Source organism: Pipistrellus hanaki (assembly GCF_964339955.1).
Source record: "Pipistrellus hanaki genome assembly, chromosome: 6".
Classification (NCBI taxonomy): Eukaryota; Metazoa; Chordata; class Mammalia; order Chiroptera; family Vespertilionidae; genus Pipistrellus; species Pipistrellus hanaki.
The window spans coordinates 41,912,201-41,938,311 of NC_140508.1; the positions used below are offsets into that span (position 1 = coordinate 41,912,201).

The 26,111-nt window shown below is 43.1% G+C and overlaps 1 protein-coding gene across 5 annotated transcripts in view; it reads left to right on the forward strand.

Moving 5' to 3' along the window:
• The window catches only part of NEDD4L (NEDD4 like E3 ubiquitin protein ligase), a 285,795-nt gene that overhangs the window by 68,199 nt on the left and 191,485 nt on the right, over positions 1–26,111 (forward strand). For all 5 annotated transcript variants that reach the window (XM_084888495.1, XM_084888492.1, XM_084888493.1 and 2 more), the window contains exon 2: positions 14,569–14,642. Coding sequence is in view for 3 of the 5 variants with exons in the window: in XM_084888492.1 (XP_084744618.1) it covers positions 14,569–14,642 (74 nt within the window). In the remaining 2 variants the exon portion in view is untranslated. The remainder of the gene's footprint in view (positions 1–14,568; positions 14,643–26,111) is intronic.

Sequence of the window (26,111 nt, forward strand, 5' to 3'; positions counted from 1 at the left end):
GACAGTGCCACAGCCTGTAAGCCAAGTCTTTATTTTATAGTCAGATGCCATGAGGCAAAACAATGGTGTGGTCAAGATGTTTACAATGTTCTCTCGAGTTTCAAATCTACTTAATTACATGCACCTGAGAACTCTATCAAGCTTTGTTTTGGCAGCACTTGCTGCACCTTCCATAGCCTGTCCTACATCACTCAGCCATCTGGGACCACAGGTTCAGACCATAAGGTCAAGCTTACAGTCATAGCCTTTGGCTATAATTGTGCTCGGAGGGCTTTGCCTGCATGTGGCTTTGCCATGAAAGGACCAAGCCCTCTCATTAGTCCAAGGCTTGAACCTGTCCAACACTGTAGCTGCTCTCCACACCCTTCAAAACTTCCAGAGACATTGGTACTCTAAAAAGATGCTTCATGCCCATCCTGTGGCTTCTTAGAACACCTTCCTGCATGGAATCTTGTCAGTGTGGGAAATGTACACATTTCAGGATAGGTGTCAGTGTTCCATGACTGTGAACAGCCACTTGAAGGGTGGCTGATGACATTCCTGAATCCTCAGGATTTATGGAGTAGGAGAGATGAAATGAGCAGATCTAGGCTATCGAAAGGGTCTGGTCCAATACCCCTTTAGGTGGGATGGTGATTCCATGAGCTTTATCTTCCTGTGGATACATCATTGGTTCCCATTTTTCTCTAATCTCTCATTTGTTAATTTTAAAAAATTACTCTCATAAATGTACCAGGTTCTTTACAGATGGAACCAAAGAATAACAGTTTTATGAAAGGCACAGAATGTGTCCCACAGCCTGTATGTGAAGATATTTAAATTGGAAATGGGATGAGGTCGACATGTGTGTCTTCTATGGTTCATGTTAGAACAGTGGTCACCAACTGGTGGTCCAAGGACCACTGGTGATCCGTGAGGTCTAAAAGGTTGGCGACCACTGTGTTAGAAGATTCAAAGGAAAAGCAAATTGCTAAACTTGGTTATACATCAACTGTCAAAACCAAGTACAAAGTGCTTGGCCTTAAAGTCAAACATAATTTTAAGTTATAGAAAGGAATAGCATTCAATAGAGGTTGATCAGTAAAAGAAAAACAAATAAAATACTCTATAAAAAATGACCTTAAGCCCTGGCCAGGTGTTCAGTGGGTTGGAGCGTTGTCCCATACATCAAAGGTTGCAGGTTTGGTTCCCTGTCAGGCACATACCTAAGTTTCGAGTTCTATCCCCATTCGGGTGCGTATGGGAGGCAACTGATTGCTGTTTCTCTTACATTGATATTTTTATTTCTTGCTCTCCCTCCCTCACCCTTCCTCTCTCTCTAGAATAAATGAAAAATATACCCTCAGGCGAGGATTAAAACAAAGAAACAAAAAACTTTAACATTCTCATTTCTTATTTTCTTTTTCCCTCCAAAGGTATTATGTTTGTAATTTCACTTCTGGCACTGCTTAGTTATAAATAGCTTTTGAAGCAGCAGCATATCCACATGGTAAATGACATTGCTTGTAGTTTGAAAAACTAGAAAACTTGACTTTGATTGTTTTAAATAAAAAAAAGAATCAAGGTACTGTGATGAAATCCTGTAGTTGTATGTATTTCTATGGAAACTGAAGAAAAAAACAACACAACAATACACACTTAATAACCACTGTCTATTTTGCTTCTTAAAAAATTTGTGATTCAAAACACAAAGCAAAATTCCAGTAAGCTAGGAAATAATTTTTTTTAGTTGCTCTCTCCTTGATGAGTTGTTGATGAGTTATGGCTTTGTAATAAAATGTCATTGCTGGATAACGAGGCTCAGCTGAAATGTCACATCTGATAAGGCACATTTGCACATTTTAAGAAAGTGAAGTTACAGGAGCAGTGATTCTGTCCAAGATCAATACCTCTGGCACACTTGTCTCCTTTTCCATCTGGAGCCATTGACCATGAACATTATCCATCCTGACGCCTGGTAGATAAGTTAGAAATGAACATCACTCATGCTTTGCTGCTGGCTTTCCGCCAGAGATGATAGGAGGGCAGGGAGGAGTTGGGAAGAGACTCAAAGTAAGGGGTTGCGTTGTGGACCTCTAGCCGTGAATGGTTGCACGAGTCTCGTTATTCTTGTCACCCCAGCATCTTCTGTCCGGTGGCTGATTGATGCCAGCAGCTCTCTTAGGTTTGTGGGTCTGGGCGTTGTGGCTTCTGGAAGTTTCTAATGTGGCAGCTCAATTCTGCTCCAGTTTTTTCCTCTGGCACGTTTGTCTCGATGTTCCGGTTCTAGCTGGAGATTTTGCTTTTCTGTGCTGATTGAGTTTAGTTTTTGTGCAGCATTCAACCGAACTTCAGCCACTCCTTGAACCAGTGACCGCTTGCACTTCCTTGGATAATCCTGCCCTTGTGTTATTTCTTAAAGTGGCTCCAGAGAGCAGCCCATCGTAGAGGAAGTGTTGCTATTCCTCCTGAGGGGAATTTTAAACCTCTCAGATGGGGCCAGTTAGTCACCATAAAATCCTTTTAGGAATAAGATGTTTAATTAGAATAACAACAAACAGACCTTCCTCTCTCCCCTCCAGAATACTGTCAACACATGCTCTTACTTCGTTTCTATTGGTTATTTCATTCACGGTGTTTTGGAAGTGGCTGCAAATAAGGAAGCACTCTAATTTCTGGATACTCTTGTGTTTCATAGTGAGGTAGATGGGGATTGTAATGATTATTCGTGGGTTTTGTACTGGTGAAGTTATATAACATACCTAGTGAAAGTGTATGATCTTGTATGAATCATTTTAGCCTGAGTTCTTGGCTCCTAACAGGTCTTTAGAGCAGGTCTTCTAAAAGCACAACCTCTCAGAGTCAGGAAGGACATTGGAGACCATCTGGTTCATTTTCCTGCCCCGGTATAGTTCTGGCAGGTGGCAGGCCCTTGCTCTCACTCTGGTTCTAACTGGCCCACTCGCTGCCTCGGGAGGCCACCTGGCTTTGTGTTTGACCAGAGTTAATGACTGGAAGTTTCTTCCCCTCAGTAAGGCCCAGCTGCCTCCCTTGGCATTCACTCCTTGTGTTGAGGTTTACCCTCTGCAACCTGCTACCATAAAATGACTTTCCTTCGGCCACACCACTTCCCTTCCCACAGAAAGAATCTTTGGGAATTTTGCTGTTGTTTTTTTTTTTTGTGTGTGTGTTTTTTTTTTTTTTGCGCGCGCGCGTGTGTGTGTGTGTGTGTGTGTGTAACACAAACTAGGTCAAACATGCCTAAGTCTTCATGTGATGTCTGTCTGTTTATTAACTATGCTGTTACTTAAAAACAAATGTTTTGAGTTAATACATATAAATGGTTTTAAATTAAAAATCCGAAGAATGCAACGGACTGAGGATTCTCAGAGGGAAGTGGGGAGGAGGAGATGAAAGAGATCAATCAAAGAACTCATATGCATAACCCATGAACATAGACAATATTGGGAAGAGGATGGGAGTGGGGAGTAGAGGGGGGTCAATGGGGGATAAAGGGGGACATCTGTAATACTTTAAATAATAAAGATAAAAAGAAACAACAAAGAAGGCTGTGCAGTGAAACATCTCAGTGTGTGTGTGTCTCACACACCTCTGACCCTACCAACTAGTTCCTGTCCTCAGTCAGCCGGTGATGGCAGTTTCTTGGGTATTTACTGAGTTTCCTTTACACCCATGCAGACGGATATTTGCATGTATACACATACACATCTCTCCTTCCTGTCCTTTTTCTATAAAGGATGGCATACCCTACGAAGTGCCCTCCACCTAGCCTTTTCACGGAACCAATGTGTCTTGGATTTTCAAACCTGGACGTAGAAAACATCCTTATTTTTTCTGATGGTTGCTCAGTGTTCTATTGTTTGGATTTTGTCCTGTTGGCTTAAAAAAAAAAAACAAAGCAAAATAACCACCTCCTTCCTAAGCCTTGCCACTTGGATCTGAACATAACGCTGGCCCAGGGCACAGTCTGATGACAGTTCCTGCCCTGGACTTTAAATAGTTCAAGTGGTTTACACTGTCTGAAAGTTGAATCATATTGAGCTCAAGATAAAATACAATCCCAAAGGCCCTGCCCCCTCTGCTTTTGACGCTTGCTCGTCTTGTACCTTCCATCCTGCCCTGTGGACTCCGGCACCAAGTGCTCACAGCCCTGGAAAACTCCGTCATGTGGGATTTGGCCTATCACCCATGATGGTGAAATCTTTTTGGATTCTCTCCAGTCATCTGACATTTTATCCAGTTGTGTATGTCAGCTACCAATTGGATTAGCCTGCCATCAATATCCCCATCCATATTTCCCTGGCTCACAGAGTTGCCCTGGAGGAAGCTAACCATAAAGCCCAGTGAGACCTCCCTGGAGTTTTCTAATGACTGTACTTTGGATAGGAATTGGCAAGTGGGCATAACTGAATCCTGCTTAACTCTAGCATCACTTCACCTTCACGTCTTCACCTTGTGTGGAATAGTGATTTTCAGCTGGTGCTGCAAAAGTTTTTAAAACATGCAGTACCTGACTGTTGAGTCAGGGACACTAACCTCTTTTCTCTTAGATTGTTAAATAAAAAAATGATGACAACCAACACTACAGTCGCCACCTGGTGTGAATGCCCTGTCTTGAACCATAAATATGTAGGTCATCTAATAGAGTTATATCTTATTGGTCACATCCCATAATAAGGTTGCATCCGATTGGTTAATTCTTGGTATAAGAAATCCTTATATACAAGTATAGGTGCCTGATTTTTAAAAAGTCACTCTGAAGCAAAAAAGGTAGATAATTGCTATTATTCTTATTTTATAAGTCCATCAAAAGTACAGTTAAAAGTCTTTTGTTAAAGTAGCAAAAATATATTTTTGGGGGTGTTGCAGAATTTTAGTAATTAGTTTATGTGTGCCATGAGATGAAAAATGCTGAAAACTGCTGGTCTAGAAGAATTAAAATGTAGTTTGGCCAAAGTCTATAAACACCAATATGCAGATGCTCTGGGGCCATTAATCTTGTCCGAAAAGGAAATAAGTTCACATGTTTTACTTTGCAAACCTTAGCTATTGATTGTTTTTCTTTTCTAAATGCTCACAAAATACTTAGTAACACCCGCTCAAACTTTGCCTTGGTTTAATGTCATTTATGTACTTAGACATTCACTCCTGAATCATTTGAGTGCCCTGCTGTCTGCTGGTTTAGGAAAACAGTGCTGAGCAAGCTAACATTACTTTGTGGTTTTCTGCCATGAGCAGTTGCACTGGGTCCATTGATCTTGTCTCTGGTCCCTACCCTCAAAGAGCTCCGTCTTTGCGCGTGAGAGCAATTTGGAAAGCTACAATGATAAAGGGCAAGGAGGGAAATACAGGGTGCTGTGGGAGCTTCTTGCAGGAGGATGTAACTAGTCCAGGAGCCCTGGAAAGCCATTTAAGCTGGCCCCTGAAGGACAAGAAGGAGATGGGAGCAAAAATATTATAGCAAATTGGTTTTGTAGAGGGAAAAATTGCTGTAAGCCCAGTCTATATAATTAACATTATGGTTCATAGCTTTTTTTTCTTTCAAAGTTGGGACATTTGCCCATCTGTGATGTCTTGAATTCCTGAGTTACCTGTCAGGTGCTCTGAGCCACTGTGGCATGTGATGTGGTCTAATGAGTTGTAGAGCCTGGATGTTCTTGGCACCTTCCCCGTCCCTGTGTTTTGGAGCGTGGTTCTCCTAATTGTCTTCTTCCAATAGAGACTTAGGTACTCTAATGTGGTTAGTAGTGCCGGAAAAATTGAGCCATAGCCCAAGTGTGGATAGTTATTTTACAAGATCTTGAGACCCATACAGGAATTAGAAACAGTTACCTTCTGAGTATTAAGCTACTAGCGAATATGGTATTCATGGGAGCAAACCAAGAAATTATCTGCAACTGTGTGGCTGAAGAGTTTGGAAACATCCCCAGTCCCAGTGCTGGTGACTCAGGTGTGATCTCCAGGAGGCAGGGGTTGGAATTTGGTTGCCACCTGAGAAAGGAAACCAGTTAAGGCAGAGCCTGGGGATGAGGGGTCTGGGTCTGGCATGCAGGAAATGGAAATCTAGACAGGCTTCTATTTGGTACTGTTTTGTGGACTTGGGAAGCAGTGAGGGGAGTCATCCTGTTGTGGAGATGAACACAACTAAGCCCCCGTGCTTAGTACTCACTCACCTTGTAGCCTTCCAAACCTACATAATAAAAGGCAAATATGCAAATGACTGAATGGTGGAATGACTGGTCACTATGATGCATTCTGACCACCAGGGGGCAGACACTCAACGCAGGAACTGCTCCCTGGTGGTCACTGTGCTTCCACAGGGGGAATGCCGCTCAGCCAGAAGCCGGGCTCATGGCTGGCAACCACTAAGCCATCAGTCAGACATCCCCCCAGGGCTCCCAGACTGCGAGAGGGCACAGGCCAGGCTGAGGGAACCCTCCACATGCACAAATTTAATGCCCTGGGCCTCTAATTGATTATAATTTGCATCTGTTCAACTTGTCCACAGAGTAAAGGTGCCAGTTATTGGTCCTGAGCCTCAGCCATGTATGGGGCATTTTCTCATTGTGAAATCTAATGCTCGACACTGGAATGAGTTACCAGCTTTGTTCACCTGTGTCTTCTTTAAGATGCTGGGAGCCTGTGGCAAACTGACAGAAGTCACGGTTCCAATCCCACTTGGTGAGATTCAGATCCAGGATCACAGAGTTTGCCCCCGGAACATCTTCCTGGCAACATCTGCTGCGTCCTGACGCTCAGCTCTCTTCAGTTCCTTCTAGTCAAGCCACACATTTGACCTAGAAACCCAGACTTGACTTTATGGCGGGAGGTCAGAGTTAGGAGGGCTGTGAAAAATGGAAAATTTTAGATCTTGAACTATGATTTGTGGCTTTCAACAAAGTGCCATTGTTTATTATGATCATTTTTAAAACTAAGAATACAGGGTAATTCTTGTCTTAGTGATCTTAGAGGAATTTAAAAACGTTTCCTGTCTCATGATTAAAGGTTTAAAACAAAAGAATCATTGATAAATGGATTCTTTGAAAACCTTTTACAGGGAGTTTTACCAATTCTCCTGGTAAAAAGAGAATTTTTAATTAGTGGAAGAGAGTGATTATGTCCTTTGAGCTGGGACTCTGGCCAGCTCATTCATTTCATGGACACCGCTCCATGGCACCTTTTTCTCTTCTCTCCATAATTACTATGGACCTTGGCATTGGAACATTTAACACTTTTAATTGAGAGCCACTCTAAAAATATGCATCCTGGCATGTTACATGTGAGGCCCTTGAGGGTCCACATGTCACTTATATGTGACTGATCATAGCCACCACTCACTGCTACCTCCTCAACTTACCACCAACCCCCGAAGCCCACCCGCACCCCCTGTTTCTTCTTCTTCAGCCATATTTTCCAGGTGAAATAATGTGGAATGGTGATACCGGCAAATAACTCAGAATGACTCCCTGGAATGTCATGGCTCAGCTTTATGCCAAAGTCAGCAACAAAGACATCTAATGTTGTCACTGAAAGAAAGAAATGTGAGACTAGCACTTTAAGGCAATGGGTCAAAACAGTATTTGGTTATGGGGTAGGGGGCAGGGTTTGAGAGAAACTTGCATGATTCAGTACCAGCTGCACGGCACAGCAAGTCCTCATGTAAGCCATCTATAGGTTCTTGGAACTGCCACAAAACGAAGTATAACAGCCAATTTACCATAGACTAGCTGATAGAAACAGGAGTTAAGTTCCTAGGACATCTCATCAACGTCAAAATGAAACGGCGTCTAATGAAAGTGTTACTCAAGGATCTGCTATAATTAGAATTGACAGAAATCTTATGGGAGCTTGAATATGATTCTGTTGGCATTTTTTTAATTTATAGCACCCTTGCCTTTCTGGAGCGGGTTCAGGTGGTTGTGGCTGGTCTGCTCAGATGTGATGGTCAGGAGACCTTCCCATTGGCTTCAGTTCGTCCTTTGGGCCTGGTTCGTCTTCACTCCACGGGGCTCCCTCTAGGTAGTTTTCCAGATGGTTGATCACTCTCATTTCTCAACTGACCTCTGTTATCTGAGTTGAGTTCCCTTTCCTACCAGCCCTGTCCCTCCTGATATTTTCCAGTATGTCTATAATTCTCTCAAAAGGGCCAAAATACTTTTTCTGTGAATACTGTGTGAGATTCACAGAAAAAAAACAAAAAACAAAACAAAACAAAAAACAAAAAAACAGCAGCCTTGTTATGAGGTTGTCCTCTACTGGGCTAGGCTAAAACTCCCAGATCTTTGTCATATTCTGTTCAGCCACCATCACCACTAGTCTTTTATTTGTATAGTGAGTTTTAAACTGTCTTGATGCAGGAAGACTGTACCACACTCAACTCTATTTGCTTAATTAGATTTTACAGATATTAATTTATAGACACTCAATTTGCATGCATGCCAGTCTTTAATATTTCAGAGGAAACCTTGACCTTGGAACCTGATTACAGTACAACCTGCCTCAGAGGTAATTCAGATCCATCACATTCCTGCATGCTACATGTGAGGTAGTGCCCTGGAGCCGCACATCCACTGGGCCCTTCTGTGACTGTAGAAATGTCCTCTAGCTGCACTGACCAGTGCAGCAGCCACTAGACATGTGTGGCTATTGGGCACTGGAAATGTGACTAGTGTTACCAAGGAAGTGGATTTTAATCTTAATGACATATTTAAATTAAATTTAGCCTCATGTAGCTAGTGGCTACCATATCCGACAGTGCAAGCATAGAGTTCAGTTGAGAAGATAAGACTTCCCTGCAAGGAAAAGAGACTACTGTGATTTATTACTTAGTAAGTGCCCACGCACATGGCCGGTCTGAAGGAAGGCCCACAGGAAGGCGCCGGTCTCCCAGGCTGGGTGTCCATTTCTGACCTCTGGACCGAGCTCTGGTTTCTGACTTCTCACTGCCCTTTGGTCATCGCTACCTGCACATGGGGAAGATGACCTTCGATCAAGAAACCTAGCTTCTTCTCTTTCCCATAGCCCTGGACCCACTCTTCTTGCTTTATTTTCTATCATCTGAGATCACCAGCCGAGACCGGAGATGGGAGTTGCTGTCTGCTCCTTTGCCTTGCAGAGCAGAGCCAGTCTGTCCTGAGCCGTGCTGCTTCTCCTGGAATAGCTTTGGAACCAGTCCCGGGTCTTCCATCTGCCAGACAGTGAGCCGACCGTGTGTCCCCGCCCTCCTCTCTCTGGATTTACTCCCTCCTATCTGCTCTTTGCTCATGTCATCAGTGAGCCTGCCACTCACCTGCTTAGCTGTGTGTGCCCTTCACAGCCCAGAGGACGAGTCCAGGCCCGGGCAGCTCTTCCCCTCACCCACCTCCAGCACTCTGACCATCCCCATGTCCAGGTGCCCGATTGTCTCAAAGGTTGTTCCTCCCCTTTCCTCGTTCTTCAAGGCCTGGCTCAAATGCCTGCTCACCTGGGGCTTTCCTCAACGCTCTGCTCTATTTTCCTCCCCACACCCCCTTCGCAGGTACATTAATTTATTCCTCATCTAAGTTCCCAGAATCCACCCATTGCGGTAAATAAACTTACTGTGTCATCTTGTAATTACTTGTGTGTGTGTGTGTGTGTGTGTGTGTGTGTGTGTGTGTGTATGCTCTGATAACATAGCACGCACATTCCTGTGGGCTTAGACTCTTGTCTTATTGACTCCTTATTCCTCATACTGCCTTCGGCACAGAGGAGGCCTTCTGGTGGAAGGACTGCATGGACCTGAGCTGACCATTGGGGAGAATGGGTGCTATACAGGAAAGCACAGGGAAGAAGGGGATTGTGTTGCCGTGAGGAGCACAGGTACTCTGGGAATAGAGCAGGTTGTGGTGAGTCGTGAATGCCGGGCCGAGGAGTTTCAGTCTGATCCGTTGGTCCCCGGGGAGATCTCACTGGTGCAGTGGAGAAGATAAATTTTAGAAAGATTCGACCTGGCTGGGTAGCTCTAATAATGAGTGCTTAGTGTGAGCCTGCAAGTGTTGTGGATAATAGCCAGAAGTATAAATATAAGGTAGACTGTGGAAGGTAAATACATAAATTGATTTAGGGAAGAAGGATTAAGATATTCAAGTCCCTGACTTAGGACGTCCTTGTCCATGTGGACATCTGGTATATGCAACACTAGGGCCACAGTGGATCCCCGTGTGGAAAGAACACTGTTTCCCAGGCCAGATCTCACTTTTTTTTAGGGGGGGTCTGGGGGGCCATTGTGAAGAATAAGAGATCAAACATAAAAAGTTACCTCCTTAAGGCACATCCATAGGAGAAAAGGTAAATTGGATTATCCTGCTTTGAGTTGGAACTTGGGATTTATTTCGCCATAGGAACAGTTGGATCGATTGTGCAATAGGCTTTGTGATAGGCATGAGAATCTGGTAACCTCTTATACACAGTCTATGTGAACAGGCTGACTTACAAATGAGCCTTCAGAATACCACCTAGGTGGGACTTCCTCTATGCCAGTGGTCGGCAAACCGCGACTCGTGAGCCACAAGCAGCTCGAGAGTCGCGGTTTGCCGCTCTGTTGACTAATGAGTTTGCTGACCACTGCTCTAAGTCATTCATTTATGGCTTGGACACCTTGCCTTGTTCTATGACTTAATGAAGAATTAGAAAACTCAGTGGAAAAGAAAAGCACATGTCAGGTGCATAGGATCATCCCTGTTACTCAGTAACAGTGCAAAACGGAGTCGTAACAGCAAGAGACACTGATATCATGAGGATGCCTGTGGGCATTCAGCCTCACCTCTCTGTGCTGTGCTTTCTCTGTGGTGTACATTCTATCTCCGAATAATATTTCCAGTGTCATAAGCCACCTTAGTTAAATATTTATCTCCTGGACTCATAACTAGGGACCAAAATGTCATCTGTAGGTTTTATGAAAGTAATAAAATGCTTCAGAAAATACAATTGCTCTGCTTGGGGCCCACACCAATTAGTCACACACCTGGTCATGTGTTTCTTTACGGAATGACGATGGCTGCTTATCTGTATGCAAGCTTGTTATTGGGAGGAAACAAAGATAAGACATTTTTGCTGTATGTCTGAACCCCATTTATAAAAACTATTTTTATAGAGTAACATTCTCTTTCCTGCTCCCTGCCCTTAACTTCAGAGAGAAGTAAATTTCCTGCAACAGGTGCTTTTAAATAGTAAGTGCTCAATAAAGCCTTTCTCTCTCCCTTTCATCTCCAAGCTATTGCCTACAGTTATATAAGAGAACCCCATCACATCTTTCGAATATATAGCTCTATACCTTTGTGAGTTGGCTAAAATATAATTTGTAGGTTTATTTTTCTCATGACAAGGTTTATTCATTTAAAAAATACAAAGCCTGGATTTCTAAATCTGTGATTTTAATTTGTTCTTTTCATCTATATTTTCTGAAGTTTCTACAAAAATTTCTTTTCCAAACAAACATAATGTTTCTGAAAGAAAAAAACAGGTAAGCAAAAAGAAGTTATCCGTTACCCAGAGATAATTGCTATTGACATCATCCTTTCTGGGTCTTTTCCCGTGCAGATAATTGATATTTATTTCAAAATGAGAGTATGTTGACTATGATAAGTTAACAGTTTTCAGTGGGAATAAATAGTACAAAGTCTATTTTCAGCTCACTGTCTGGGCAGAGTCAGTAGGTGATGGTGGAGAGAGCAGGTGGGATGGGGGTATGCTCTGTTCTTCTCACTCCTTTCCTGGAGTTTTTGCTCCTTGGCCTCTAGGATCTTCTTCATTGAGCTGGAGGATGGGGAGAGAATGAAGGATAGTGAGTGGGAAGGGTCTATAGGCCTGGTCTGGAAAATGCCCACATCATTTCTGTCAATGTCCTATTGGCCAGAAAGTAGTCACATGATTCTAAGGAATGCTGGGAAATGTAGTTTAGTTGTGGGTTTACATGGAAAAGGGAGACATCTTGTTAAACAACTTGCTGGTCTCTAAACTCATTTGTAGAAATCATTGAAAACTTGTTTTAACCATATAGTTGATTTCAAACATTTCTTTGTATGCTAAATCTAATCACATCTTTATTCTATGCAAAGCTTACCATCTCTTGCCAGAACTCCTTTTAATTGGTCTCCCTCCTCTGTTTTTATTCCCTAAGAGTCCATTCTCCCCAAAACCCAAAGTGGTCTTTCATAACCTTCAAATTTTGTCATTCCCCTACTTGAAATTTTCCAAGGGGGCATTGCGGAGAGGGGGTGTGTTGGAATAATGCCCACCCTCTGTCAAGTGAGGCTGGCCTCGCATCTCTGGCTCCACCGTGCCATGCTGGCCTCTTCCTGTAGGGCCAGACTTGCTCCCCCCAGGCTTTGGGACTTGCTGGCACCCCTGCATGACCTGCCCTCCCCCATGACCATCCTCTATCTCCTTCAGGTTTCAGCTCAAGTTTCTCCTCCCCAAAGAGGCCTTTTCTGAGCACCAGTGATACATAGCCCCCCCCCCCCCTCTACTTAGTTGCTTATATTTAACTGTCATCAAAGCACTTACCAGTCTCAGAAATTACCCTGCTTGTTTGTTTGTGTTGTGTATTTATGTTCTGTCAGTCTGTCTTCTAGATTGTGGGTTCCTTGAGTCTGGAACTCCATCTTGCTCACATCCGTAGCCCCCAGGTCATGAGTCTGGCACACGATGGTGGGAACTTAGTAAATACTTGTGGAATGAATGAAGGTTGTTGCAGATTCACACATATTTCTAATGATTATACTGTAGCCCATTGCACTGAATTGCTGTAAACAATTAGTTGTCCTCTTTAGTAGGTATTTTTAGATTTCTTTCACTTAAAAAAAAATGCTGTGGGGACTGTCCTTTTAGTTAATATTTTTGGTTTGTGCATAGTACATATCTGTGCTTATTTTCTTAGGATTGTTTAGTGAAAGGGTGTGTGTATGAAATGTTTAAGTGCTCAATAAAGCACTTAAAATTATTGCCATTCTATATTTCCATGTGGCTGCAGCTTCTCCTGACTTATTTGCTGATATAGTTGGAAGCTCTTGTATACACTAGAATGTGGGATGGGTAGGGTGAGGTGTTTTCTCTGTATTATTGTATCCCTAGATCTTAGAACTGGTGCTCATGCTTACTAAATGAGTAAATCAGTTTCCATGAAATTTTAGTTATCCCTTTACTTACATTTATTTTTATTCATTATTAATGTTTGTTGATTTTAAAATGTATGCCTTTGGAAAGTAGCTCCACCCACCCAATATAAGAACATTCACCCAATATTAATGCAAACCCAAGGCAACCCAGACAAGGTTCAGTCGAGCCCCTACCCAGTTTGTGTGCCTGTTTGATCCAGTGGCTGATTGACAAAGCTTCAGCCTCCTGGTCCCTTCATGTTTTATTTCTCCTTACTTTTATTCCCTTTCACATGACATGATCTACATAATCATTTAGATTTTCTTTTCCTGCTAGGTTTTTACTAAACATGGGGTAGATGAATTTCATAGTACTTCTCTTTTCCTCCTTAGTGCTTGTGTCCCAAAGGGCTTCATCTCTAGCACCCCCCCCCCCCAATCTTTTTTGATAACTTTCCATGGACTTCTAGTTGTAACTACCAACTCTACGTGAATAACTCCTAGACTAGACATCTTCCTCATTTATCAATTTATTCATTTATTTTTTTCCAACTGGTTGTTTCATAGGCTCCTCGAATTCAACTTAACCCTCTATTTTAATTTATGTTAACACTTATTAGTAGTGACCCAAACTAGAAACCTGCGAGTTATCCTGGACTTCTGCCTAACGCCTCCTTCTGAGCATGCCCATCTTTTCTGAAGTCTTAGCTTGACTACTTTTCCAACCCACGCCCTTTGGCAGGTGCCATCACAGGGTCTTGAGCTGTTTGTCTCTTAGTCACTGAGCAGGCCACAGCATGTTCATGCCTGTGTTTCAAAGTCTAGCTCAATGTCAGATGCATAGAAGCTTCTTGGAAAATGTTGGAATGAATGCATGAATAAGCAGATGAATGAATGAGTGATTTTTGAGATGATTTGGGAAGATTTCCATTTAGGATGGTCTTTTTACCGGAACTGAGGAATTATGTTTGTTTGCCAGCACTGACATTCTGAAACCATAATGTTGAAGGACTATTTTACCACATGAAATTCCTTTCTATCTCAGGCCGCTCATACAAATACACACACCCCAAAGGAGGGATTATTTACTAAATTTATGGTACCTTGTTGCTCTTGGGCATTTATCTAGGTGGTTTCACGTGTGCGGTTGTATTCTTGGCACAACTGGGAAATCCTTCCTATCAGTGCAAACATAATTGATCTGCATGACTTAGTTTGAATCCAACTTGTGCTCAGTTCACCTGGATGCTCTGAATTGCTAGGGTCGTCAGAATTTTGGGCTGGAATGCAGCTTTTTGAACTTCATTGTAGGGAGCAGCAGCCTATGCTTGAGTTGGTTTGCTCTGTATTTCAGTTCTGGCCTGAAGAGGAATCCTTTTTTGCATACTGGGTGTGAGAGTGCGATCCATTGAAGTCCATTATTTAAAATTTTTTTTTCTTCCCCCTCCAACAGGGAGAATCGCGTGTTCTGAGAGTGAAGGTTGTTTCTGGAATCGATCTCGCCAAGAAAGACATCTTTGGAGCCAGGTATGTTGACTTTATTTTGTAGTCTTTTTTGGCTTGCTAACCTTAGGCACTGTTGTGGTTCAGGCAGCAGGATCACCTGGAGGCCTTCATCCAACAGAGATTGCTGGGTACCCCTGCAAATTCTGATCGAGTCAGTGATGCTGAAACGCTGGTCCAGGGACCACAGTTTGCGCGAGGGCCTAGACCTTGTACTACTTGTGGTCAGCAGGCTAGTCCTTCCTATGGGTTGGCTTTTATGAGGAAATTGATTCTGAAGTTTCTGGTTTTTTGCAGTGGAAAAATACAGTTTGGGAATAAGTCTGTGCTTATTTTAATATATTACTTAAAACATATTCCTAGTTTAGGGAAGAATGCAAGTGCCATGTTGTTCCTAAGAAACCTGCATAATTCCTTGGCATATATTTGGTAATTTAGAGGCATTTGGTGACTTCTAGCAGGGAAACAGCCGATCTTCCTGGTGTCTCAGCTTTTTTTATTTAGAGTTTTGCACCAGATATTCATGTGGGATCTTTTTGTTCCTGTTGGCTCTCTGCAGTGTGTTGCGTTACGTGTTAAACTGGTAGCAGAGTGAGGTTGGAGCCACCGGGGACAGGTTTGGAACTAGATTTTGAAGAACAAAGACCTTTTGTACTTCAGACATAGAGAAGACATTGGATGTCCCAGTCCAGCTTTCCTGTCCTATGATTGACAAAGCTTAATTAACCCTTTGTACGCCATAAGCATCTATAGATGCAAGTGGTGGAATTTTTATAATTCAATTCAAAATATCGTGGTGTGTGGGGTTGGTTTCCATTTTGGACATGTGGCCGTGAGGTCCAGTAAGGTTGCTGCTGGGCGGGGGCACATAAGCTGGGAATGCCAGAACAGTGACTTGCCCCAGCCCTGGCGTCCTTTTCACGTTGGATACCATGTGGGGTTTCACCACGAGTGCGGGGTGGCTGCTGCTGCAGTCCCCTCATTACAGCACTGGATCATCTGCAAGTGCCCTGCACTGTCCTCTGTAGTGACCCCCTGGTTTGGGGCCTCACCCTGACTCAGGAGGCCTCTCTCCTTTTCCTGCCCCTGCACTGAGAACTCACCATTCTCTAACTCTGCCATGTTTCCTTTGCTCATGTTTTCCCCTCGACATGGAGTCTCCTCACATCCTTTCTGGCAGGACTCTCTCCTGGGCCAGTGCAGGTGGCAGGCAGCACCCTTCCTGAGCTCCCCACTGCCTGCCCCCATCATGTCCAGCCTGAGAGCACAAAACAATTCTGGTCCTCGGGCTGTGGTGGCTCCCTGAGCTTCCTCCTCCTCCCTCCGGTCCCCGCTTTAGCAGAGTTGGTGGGCTCAGAGGCTACAGCCTTTCGTATTCCTGTCCATAAGCCCAGAGATCTTGGCACCTGGCCGTTTCCCAGTAAATGGACTTGAATTCAGTAAGTAGAATCTAATTAGGGTGGAGGGGCTGTGGCACAGGGTTGCCAGCTGAGGAAAGGCCACTCTTCCTAATTCTCATGGAGGTGCCATTAGCTTACCAGGCATCTCCCTCACCCACACCCTGCCATCCTGGGCTCTCTTTAATTCTCACAAAGGCTCCCTGCAGACCAGGGAAGGAGGCCTCCCTAGGGCATAAAAGGTGAGCGTGGGAAAGGGAGGTGATGGCAAGAGCAAAGGATTCAGGGAGTCAGTAGAATGGCAGGTGTGGGTGATCTCCAATGGATGCTGATGTCTGTGCAAAATTACCATGTCAAAACCCACAGAAGGAGCACACACTCTTGTGATGATGCAGTCAGAAACTTCTCCATCGGGTGCCTGAGGCCTGGCTGTGGCTGCAGTGAAAGGTCAAGATCCTTGGTCAGCTTGGTTGTCATTGCACACAGGGAAGTGAGGCCTTGGTCAGGAACCTCACTGGCAGTTATGGGCAGGGTCAGCAGAGACTTCCCACACTGCCCAGAGGCCCAGAGCTGCTGGGGTGGTACAGAATGCCTGTGACAAAGCAAGTGTCCCACTCCACCCCTGGCCGCTCAGCACTTGTGTATGCAAATTAACCCATCCTCTTTGTTGGGTTAATTTGCATACTCACTCCTGATTGGCTGGTGGGTATCATAAAGGTATGGTCAATTTGCATCTTTCTCTTTTATTAGTGTAGATTATTGACTATATTCCCTGCACTGTACTTTACATCCCTGTGACTATGTTGTGACTACCAATTTGTACTTTTAATACCTTTTTCACCCAGCTCCCCAACCCACTTCCCATCAGATAATTATTAGTTTTTCTGTATCTATGAGTTATTTATTTATTTATTTAAGATTCTACATATAAGTGAAATCATATGTTATTTGTCTTTCTCTGTGTGACTTATCATAATACTCTCTAGGTTCATCTATGCCGTTGGAGATGGCAAAATTTCATTCCTTTGTGATGGCTGACTTACATTGTGTATATGTACAATATCTTTTTTTTATCCATTTGTCTAATGATAAATAACTTAGGTTGCTTCCATATCTTGGCTATTGTAAATAATACTGTAATGAACATAGAGGTGCATACAGGGTGTCTCAAAAATGTATACACATTGTAATAACTGATAGCTCAGTTTCGAAAATGAAATGTATTTTAATAAACGCTACCTTTATAATTATTCAAACTATGTGAACACATTTTTGGGGACACTCTATATATCTTTTCAAATTAGTGTTTTGTATTTTCCAGATAAATACCCAGAAGTGGAATTGCTGGGACATGAGGCAATTCTATTTTTAATATTTTGAGGACCCTCTATCTATTTTCCTTAAAGTTTTCTTAAAATGGGGCATGAGAAGGAGGGGCTCAGGTTTATTGAGTGCGTTGATGTGCCCAGCACAGTTTGAGCAATTTATACAGAAGCTCATTTGATTCTGCCAACTGTTTTATGCAGCAGGTACTATTGTTCTCCCGACTTTGCCCATAGGAAACTGAGATATAAAAGATTAGCTATGTTGTAAAGTCTATACCTCTAGTACATTATAGAGCTGGGAATCGAGTGAGGTAGTAGTGCAAGTTATTTTCAGGCTGTTGGGAGTGCTTCCGGAACAGCTGGCACAGGAGGGAATGTGACACTGTCACTGATACCGCCCAAGCCCTGTGAGGAGGGTACTCACCTCCCTTTTCTAGGTGAGAATATTGAGGTTCAGAAGGACTGTTATCAGCCCAAGAAGAAACAGCTCTACAGTGAGTGCTGGAACCGAAAGATCCAGATGTATCAGTGTTCTTTCGAATGGTAGGTTAATACTGTTCCCGAATGACAAAAGTCCAGCCTTGGATGGGCTGTTGGTCTAGATCAGTGTTTCCCAAACTTCTCTCATGATGAGAATCACCTGGTGGAGTTGTTAAAACACAGATTCCTGAATCCCAACTAAGAAGTGCTAAACTAGAATTTTTGAGAACATATAGGTAAAATTGCATACCTAACTTAGTGCTCTGTATATAACATCTGTCTTCGAGCACTAGTTAAGTATACAATTTTACCTATATGTTCCCAAAAATTCTAGTTTCATCATGAGAGAAGTTTGGGAAACACTGGTCTAGATGACTGTGCAGGTTCTTCTAAAACCTGAGATTTGATGGCTAGGTTTTATTTTTTTAAAGCAGACTTAAAGAACCGGCCATTGTATTTGATGGCAGCTGGCCAGGTTCTTAGAACTGTATCATCAGGCATTAGATTTAAAATAGCTGTACTTTGTTAAGTAAGACTTAAAAAAAAAAATTTTTTTTAACTTAGAATATCTGTTTGAATTTCAAGTTTTATTTTTTTTCAGTTATGCTTGTATCTCAAGACGTTTAACCTTGTGCCTAAATAGTTAACTGAATAGGGTCATTTTAATACAAGTTTTTGATACCCCCCCCTCCCCGCCCCCTGTTTTCCTGAATTATGAGCAGCCTTCATTTGAGGTGACTCAGAATGAATGCATTTGCGACAGTTTAAGCTGTTCTTTCACATTGAGCAAGGCTGGCTACAACTCACCAACTCTAGAATTTCACACAGAAGTTTCCAGGGCGCTCACTTCACAGTTGCTTCTTTATTTTGTATGTTGGGTTTTTTAGCATCAAATTATACCTGGTTGGGTTGCTATCATTTTTTCTTTTGGCAGCTGGTGATTTGAAATTTAAAACACACACAGCCTCAAGGGCATTGGAGGGACAAGCAAGAAGTCCCTCTGTAGTGAGCGATGGAGGCTGATGGAGGCTGCACGCCGCGAGGCAGTGGCTCCGTGGCACCAGCTCGGCTCCATCCTGTCATCTAGATTGCAGTTGTTAACATTTTGCTGCATTTGCTTCATCTTTTTTTTTTTCTTGCTGAAGTATTCAAAAATGAGTTATAGACATTATGACTTTTAGCCCCTAAATACTTCGGCCTGCATCTCTGCAAAAACAAGAACATATTCCTATATAACCACAATACAATTTTCACTAAATGACTAATAATGGCGTAATGGACTCTATTACCCAGCCCATTATCTGAGTTTCCCCAACTGCCCCTAAAATGCCTTTTACAATTGGGCTGTTTAAATGTGAATTCAGTTGAGAATCTGGTATTGCATTTAGTTGGTCAGTCTCTTAAGACCCTGCTAATCTAGAGCAGTTGTCTCCCCGCTTTACATGATGTTGAGCTGTCAGTAGGTTGTCTCACTCATCACATTTGATTTGTTTCTTGTGGTTTCGTGTAATGCGCCCTTGTTTCTCCTGGGGTTCCTGTATATTTCAAGTTGGATCTGAAGCCTTGATCAAATTCAGTTTAAACACTGGGGACGGGAATGGGGATGCTGTCTGCTCAGGAGGGACACATTGTCTGGTCGTCCCTTAATCAGTGGTGCTGAACTTGATCCCTGGGTTAATGTGGGGTCCATCTGTCCCCTTCACTGTTAAGTTATATTCCCCCCACCCCCTAGCAAGACTTGGGTGAGGTGATGTTTTGGCTATCCACTATATACATGCAAATTTTAAATATTAATTTACCTTTTCTACCAAATTGATTAGAAGTTGTGGGTTTTTTCCTCACGCTTTTTTGAACACATTGCACAGAACAAGTCTCCTTTGACTAATAGAGAAACCTCGAGACTTGGGAGTCCCCTCACTAGGTTGGGAGCACTTCTAAGACACCCTGATGCAAGAGTTGGCAAACTGTGGATCCCTAGAAACTAAACTGAACTGACAGGTGTTTATTTGGCCCATGGAGCCCTAAAACAGAAAGCCTGAGCCAACATTTAGGAGATTTCATATGAAATAACCATATTCCCAGGTTTCTGGAAAATCTCAGCAATGTAGACACACTGGGAAATACATCCATGCATGGTTATGTGGCCGGAGGTGTCTTCTGGAGCTGGAGACTCCACACCTCCCATTAAGGGACGACCAGACATGGCCCTGAGGGGGAGGAGCGGGCATTTGGCTTTGACCCCTGCACTGGTTAGCCTTTGGCTTTGACCCCTCACTGGGTGGCCTTTGGCTTGCAGAGCTGCTCTCTGTCCCACCTTCCCTGCAGCACCCTCTCCCACTTAGGCTGGGCCGAGCACCTTCCTCTCTGCTGGGACATTGTACATGCTCTGCAGGCTCCTTGCAAATCTGTGGAAGCCTAATTGAGCAGCGCTAGCTACCCAGGGTGCTGCTGAGAATCACATCTACACTAATGGCCTGGGAGCCCAGAAGTATTTGTCTTCCAATCCCTGCACCGAGGAGCTTATGCAATTACTCCTGAGAGAGGGCCCCAGAGAACCTAACTCTCAGACTGTTTCTTCTGATTGTACTCCTCCCCTCCCCAAAACCCTGAAATGATGTTAAAGAATATTAACCCTCTCCTCCCAAATGATAAGCTATTCCAATTCTGTAACAACCACACACATCTTATATATTTGTGTTTATCTCCTGGTTTTTGAATGTTTGAATGCATGCAACTCTTCTTAAAATGTCAGTCATAGAGAGAGCACCATTTGGGCCACCAGGTTTCTCAGAGGGCAGGGGGTTAGTGCCTAGGGCCAGCATGTCTGCATCAGGCCCCATGGCCTGCTGAGCAAAGCCGGTGCCCTAATGATGGATATTCAGAAAATGATTGTGAACTGACAAAAAAGGCTAATCGAGAAGGCAGGGAATAAATGGTCAGTTTCCAAATATTCCCATATAAACTGTTTTTTGCGTCTTTGCAGTTTTGGTAAATGAGGAGTGAAGTAGACAGGCCACATTGCCATACTGATCCCTGATGTCACGTGAGCCAGAATCCCTCATTCAGAATCCGCTCCTTTGCCTCGATTCTGATGCATGGGTATGTAAGTATCACTACAGATCCTTGGTTCTGCCAGGGATTTGACAGAGAGTGGAGGAGCATCGTAGGCCTTCTTGTCCTCATTATTATTCATGATGGATGCTCTGGTCACTGTCTGTAGGACCCAGAATCTGATGTGTTGGGAAGATGAGGATGGCTCCACGCATGGTAGATGCTTGATAAATTTTGTTCATCTGGTCAGAGCCTGGGAAAATGGAAAAATTAGAAAGCAGCAGAAGAGCTGTGGGTGTCAGAAATCCTAAGACCAATGGTGTCAGAAATCCGAAGACACCTCTGGGGATTGGTGGTTTGGTGCGCCTGCCTGACATTGGTGTGTCCAGGACCCCCAGCCTTTCTTCTGTCTCCTCCTGCTGCCTGCCGCTCCTTGCTCCTTCCTGTCCTTCATTCTTTAGCTGCAGGTCTCTGTACCCGTCCTCCATCCCTCACCCAATATCTTTACTCTGGCTTTATCTTCAAGCAGTCTATATTTGTCCCACTGATTTCCTTTTGGGGGAGATCGGAAAGAGCCTAAAGAAGGGAATGTTGCCAGTGTGAGATGAGCCAGAAATGAAAGCATTTCTGAATGTATAAGTTAATGAAGAAAAAATTTGTTTGACAAAAATTGAGCTAAAAACCAAGCCTTCAGAGATGAGGCCAGTAGGTACTGCCAGGCGGTCTGGCATTCTGATGGCGGAGAACTACCTTCGTTTCATCACCAGAGTGAGGGAGACGCTTCTCTCTGTCTCCGCTAATGGTTCCCCGAGGTTTAGGGCGAGGGTAGCTTGCCAACCATTCTCAGCGGTTGGGCCTCTGGGAGGCCGTGAGAATGATGCTCTCCGGGCTCACTGTGTATCTACATCAATAAAAGTGTCCTTACTGAAGGTGAAAACATTCTCATACCTGAAAATCATGCTTTGGAAAATGCACAATCCAGAATCTAGTTTGGGCTCACATGTCTGGAAGCCCCCGATATCCTATTTCTCAGACACATAGCTCCTTTGTGATGCTATTTCATGTCCTAAGAAACAGAGGTTTCCTAAATTATTTCTACTTCATGGTTATATTTGAGGGAGGGACTGGGGAAATGAGGTCTTTAAGACTGCTGATAGGATTAACTGAGCTGGCAGGTTTGAAATGGTAAATACAATCTTTCTCAAGTGCTGCAGGGATTCATCTACATCGGGGCCAGCAAACTTGCTCTATAAAGGGCCAGAGGGTAAGGAGCTGAAGCATTGCAGGACTTACGGGCTTTGAGATAGTGCAAAAGCAGCCAGGACGGTATACAAACAGAGGTGTGGCTGTTTGCCAGTGGCCCATGGGCCATCATGTGCCACCCCCTAGGGTGTGAGCTACTGATTCTCTACAACATCCATATTTAGATCTGGGAGTGCCAGGATCATTGGGTCAGGATATCCAGATTAAACTATTAAACTATTTCATTGAGCTGCTGGTTGGTCAGTGACAGACCAGATTTCAGCCAGTACTGACTTTTTAAGGGAGGTTAGGGCTGGGTTCCCAGATATTATAGTAGCTTTTTAAAAAAAATATATATGTATTTTATTGATTTTTTACAGAGAGGAAAGGAGAGGGATAGAGAGTTAGAAACATATATGAGAGAGAATCATTGATCAGCTGCCTCCTGCACACCTCCCACTGGGGATGTGCCCACAACCTAGGTACATGCCCTTGACCGGAATCGAACCTGGGAACTTCCAGTCCGCAGGCTAACGCTCTAGCCACTGAGCCAAACCGGTTTCGGCAAATATATATTTTATTGTTTTTTTACAGAGAGTATAGTAGCTTTTATGTTTTTCTTTTCAAGGGCAGCATGCTTACAATATAGCTTATGACACTTTTTACAGATGCACTGTGTATTGTAAAGTCTACAAATAAATAAACTGTAAAATGTTTCGTCTTAGAGAAAATGATTCTCACTGCTTTGCATAGATGCACATGAATCAATAAAATTGAATTTGTAGGCATAAAAGCAGATGTAGACAGTACTTTGAATTGGTGCATTACAGTGAAAATATTGCCTGTTTTCTCTACTTACTATTTCTTAGGCTTATGACCTTAGTGCAAGTCATGTTTAAAAGGAATCTGCAATGTGTAACTTCCTCAGTGAACTACTAAAAGGACTGGCGCCCTGGCTGGTGTGGCTCAGTTGATGGGAGCATCATTGTATGCAACAAAGGGCTATGGGTTCGATTTCAGGTCAGGGTATTACCTGGGTTGCTGGCTCAATCCCCAGCCCCAGTCGTAGCGTCTGCTGGAGAAGGCCCACTAATGTTTCTCTCTCACATTGATGTTTCTCTCTCCCTCTCTCTCCCTCCCTTTCCCCCTTTTCCTCTCTCTAAAAATCAATGAAAATGTCCTCAGATAAGGATAAAAATATTTTTTTTTTTAAAAAAGGACTGGCATTCCTACTAACCCAAACGATGTAAAATATGCCCCTCTCAGAATGAGGGTGCTTCCCTTCCTTCTGGCATAGAGAGGAATGGGTAACAGACATGCTTCAAGGGTTGTTATAAGTCCATTGTTGTGCTTCCCTTGGTGTAGAACTGATTACTGTTTTGAGTCACTGTTATATTTAAATGCTTGAAATTGGGCATTCATGGTGGGAAAGAAGAATTGCATTTGAAAAATATATTTCAAGTTTTGGGGTAATTTGTTGAAAAATAAAAACGGATGAATCTTATAACTTTGATTTCTTCCCTTTTTGCTAGCAAAGAAAATGCTATTGGTTGTATATTGTGTTCTCTCTCTCTCTCTCTCTCTCTCTTTCTCTCTCTCTCTCTCTCCCCCCTTCTTACTTGGGAGTTCATTGCCACCATTGGCTTTAATTTTGTCCACGTGATTTGTGATTTTACATGTTATCTAGACAGCCTGGACAGTAAAAGAGAAATGTTCAAATTCCTTTCTTCCAGCGTGAGTTACTGGCTCCCTGTAGTGTGATTTCATTTTCTCCATGTTATTAAAGAAATTGTCAAACCACTGTGGCCTGGAAATGAGGTTTGAATGACTAGTGAGACCACACAGCTCAGGATCTTCGTTTTCCTTTCCACAGTTTCTTGGCCTGGATGTTGAAGTATTTGAAACTGTTCTTTCTCTGGAATTATCTGTCTCAGCTGGTGCCTCCATTGTCTATCCAGGCATCCCAGCTAGGAACCTAAGAGTTGTCCTTGTTTCTCTCATATCTCCACCCACACCTGGTCTCAGTGTCTTTATAGAGGACTTCCCAAATGCTGTTCATATCTCCCCTCTCCTGCTAGGTCCTCCACATATTGTCTCACTCGAACATGGACTATATTCTGCTACCATTCAGCCATCACTCACTGCCTCAGATCAAGGCCCTGGCTCCTTAACCTTGACACAAGTGCCCTCCCGTCAGCTCTTGGGCATGGCGTCCTCCATGCTCAGTGCTGTATATCCTCAGAAGTTACCCTCTTTCTCCTCTGGGCCTTTGCTGGTCCCCAGAACGACCACCAGCTCTCCTTCTGCACAACTGAGTTGTTTTCATTTGTGAGATCATCCCAGGCAGGTTTCCCTGCCTCTGCACTCACCTTGTCCAGGAGAGGGGACTGGTTTTGTTCACTCACCCTGTGCATCTGTCCGAGGTCGCTCATGCATGGTACGGTGTTGGGATTTTCCTCTGCTAGATCTTCACCCTTGTGCCCCACTGTCATCCCACATTGGCCCAGGGCCACCCAATCCAGGACTGCCTTGACCCTGCCCACCCTTTTTATATGCACAATCGCATGGCTCTCAGCACTCTCCCTGCCAGTTGGCCGATGTCTTTTCCCTGTTTTGTACTCTACCAGTGACTTATGAATGCCCATATTTTCTTACCCTCTCATTTTATAACTTTTTGTTTATTTTATTGTTCCGTATGTATCTTTTTGACCCTCATTTTTTACGATATGCAGGTTATACATGTTAATATAAAAATTCTCTAGTAGCACATACCACATTATTTCTAACTCCTTCCAACTTTGAGTTTACCACAATGTCTTTAACTTTAGGGGATGCCTCATCCTTAACCACTTGGTCCACTGGAGGGGAGGAGTTCCAAGACATCCCTAACAAGAAGGCTCCTTGTGGCTCCACTGAGGTGTATTTGGGGGAGTTTTAGCTCCCTCTGGTGGTCAGATTATCAGATGCGTTTTTTTTTTTTGTTTTTTTTTGTTCTGGATTATAAAAATAGTATTCAAATCTAATAATCCTTTAAGTTCTTTCTTTAAATAAATTAAATTTTTTTCTATTAAGATTTTGTTTTGGCTGATGCTTAAATCCTTCCAAATAATGACAGTTATACAGAGGAAAGAATGCTTTTACTTTAAGCAATTCCTACTTTTTACAGAGTTGGTTTTAAAGTAGACAGTACTAAGGAACTCATATAACTCAACACCAAACAAACTAAAAACTGGGCAGATGACCTGAATAGACCCTTCTCCCAAGAATATGAACAAATGGCCAACAGACATGTGAAAAGATGCTCAACTTCACTTGGTATGTTTGTTTGTTTTTCCTGTTTGAGGCATTAGGACTTCTTTTCAGGGCTGTTAGGACTGTTATTATGAGATAATGTTTCCTGTGACACCCTCTGATAATGCCAAAGCACAGTATAAATACAGGGCCTATTTATTTTCTTTTTCATTGGGGAAATGCATATAAAAACTATAATGAGTCCGGCCTGTGTGGTTCAGTGGTTAAGTGTCGACCAATGAACCAAGAGGTTCCTGGGTTTGATTCCTGGTTAGGGCACTTGCCCGCTTTGTAGGCTCGATGCCCAATAAGGGGTGTGCAGGAGGCAGCCAACTGATGTTTCTCATTAATGTCTCTCTGTCTCTCTCCCCCTCTCTAAAAAAAATCAATAGAAACATTAAAAAAAATACTACAATGAAATACCATGTCACACCTGTTAGAATGGCTTTTATCAACAAGACAAGTAATAAAACATTGAAGGGAGGTTGTAGAGAAAAAGGAACCCTCATTCACTACTGGCAGGAATATAAACTGGTACAGCCACTATGGAAAATAGTATGGATGTTCTTTAAAAAATTAAGAACAAAGTTACTATATGACCCAACAATTCTGGGTATCTATCTGAAAACATTTATTTGCAAAGGTATATGCACCCCTATGCTCATTGCAGCATTATTCACCATGGCCAAGACAAGGAAACGACCAAA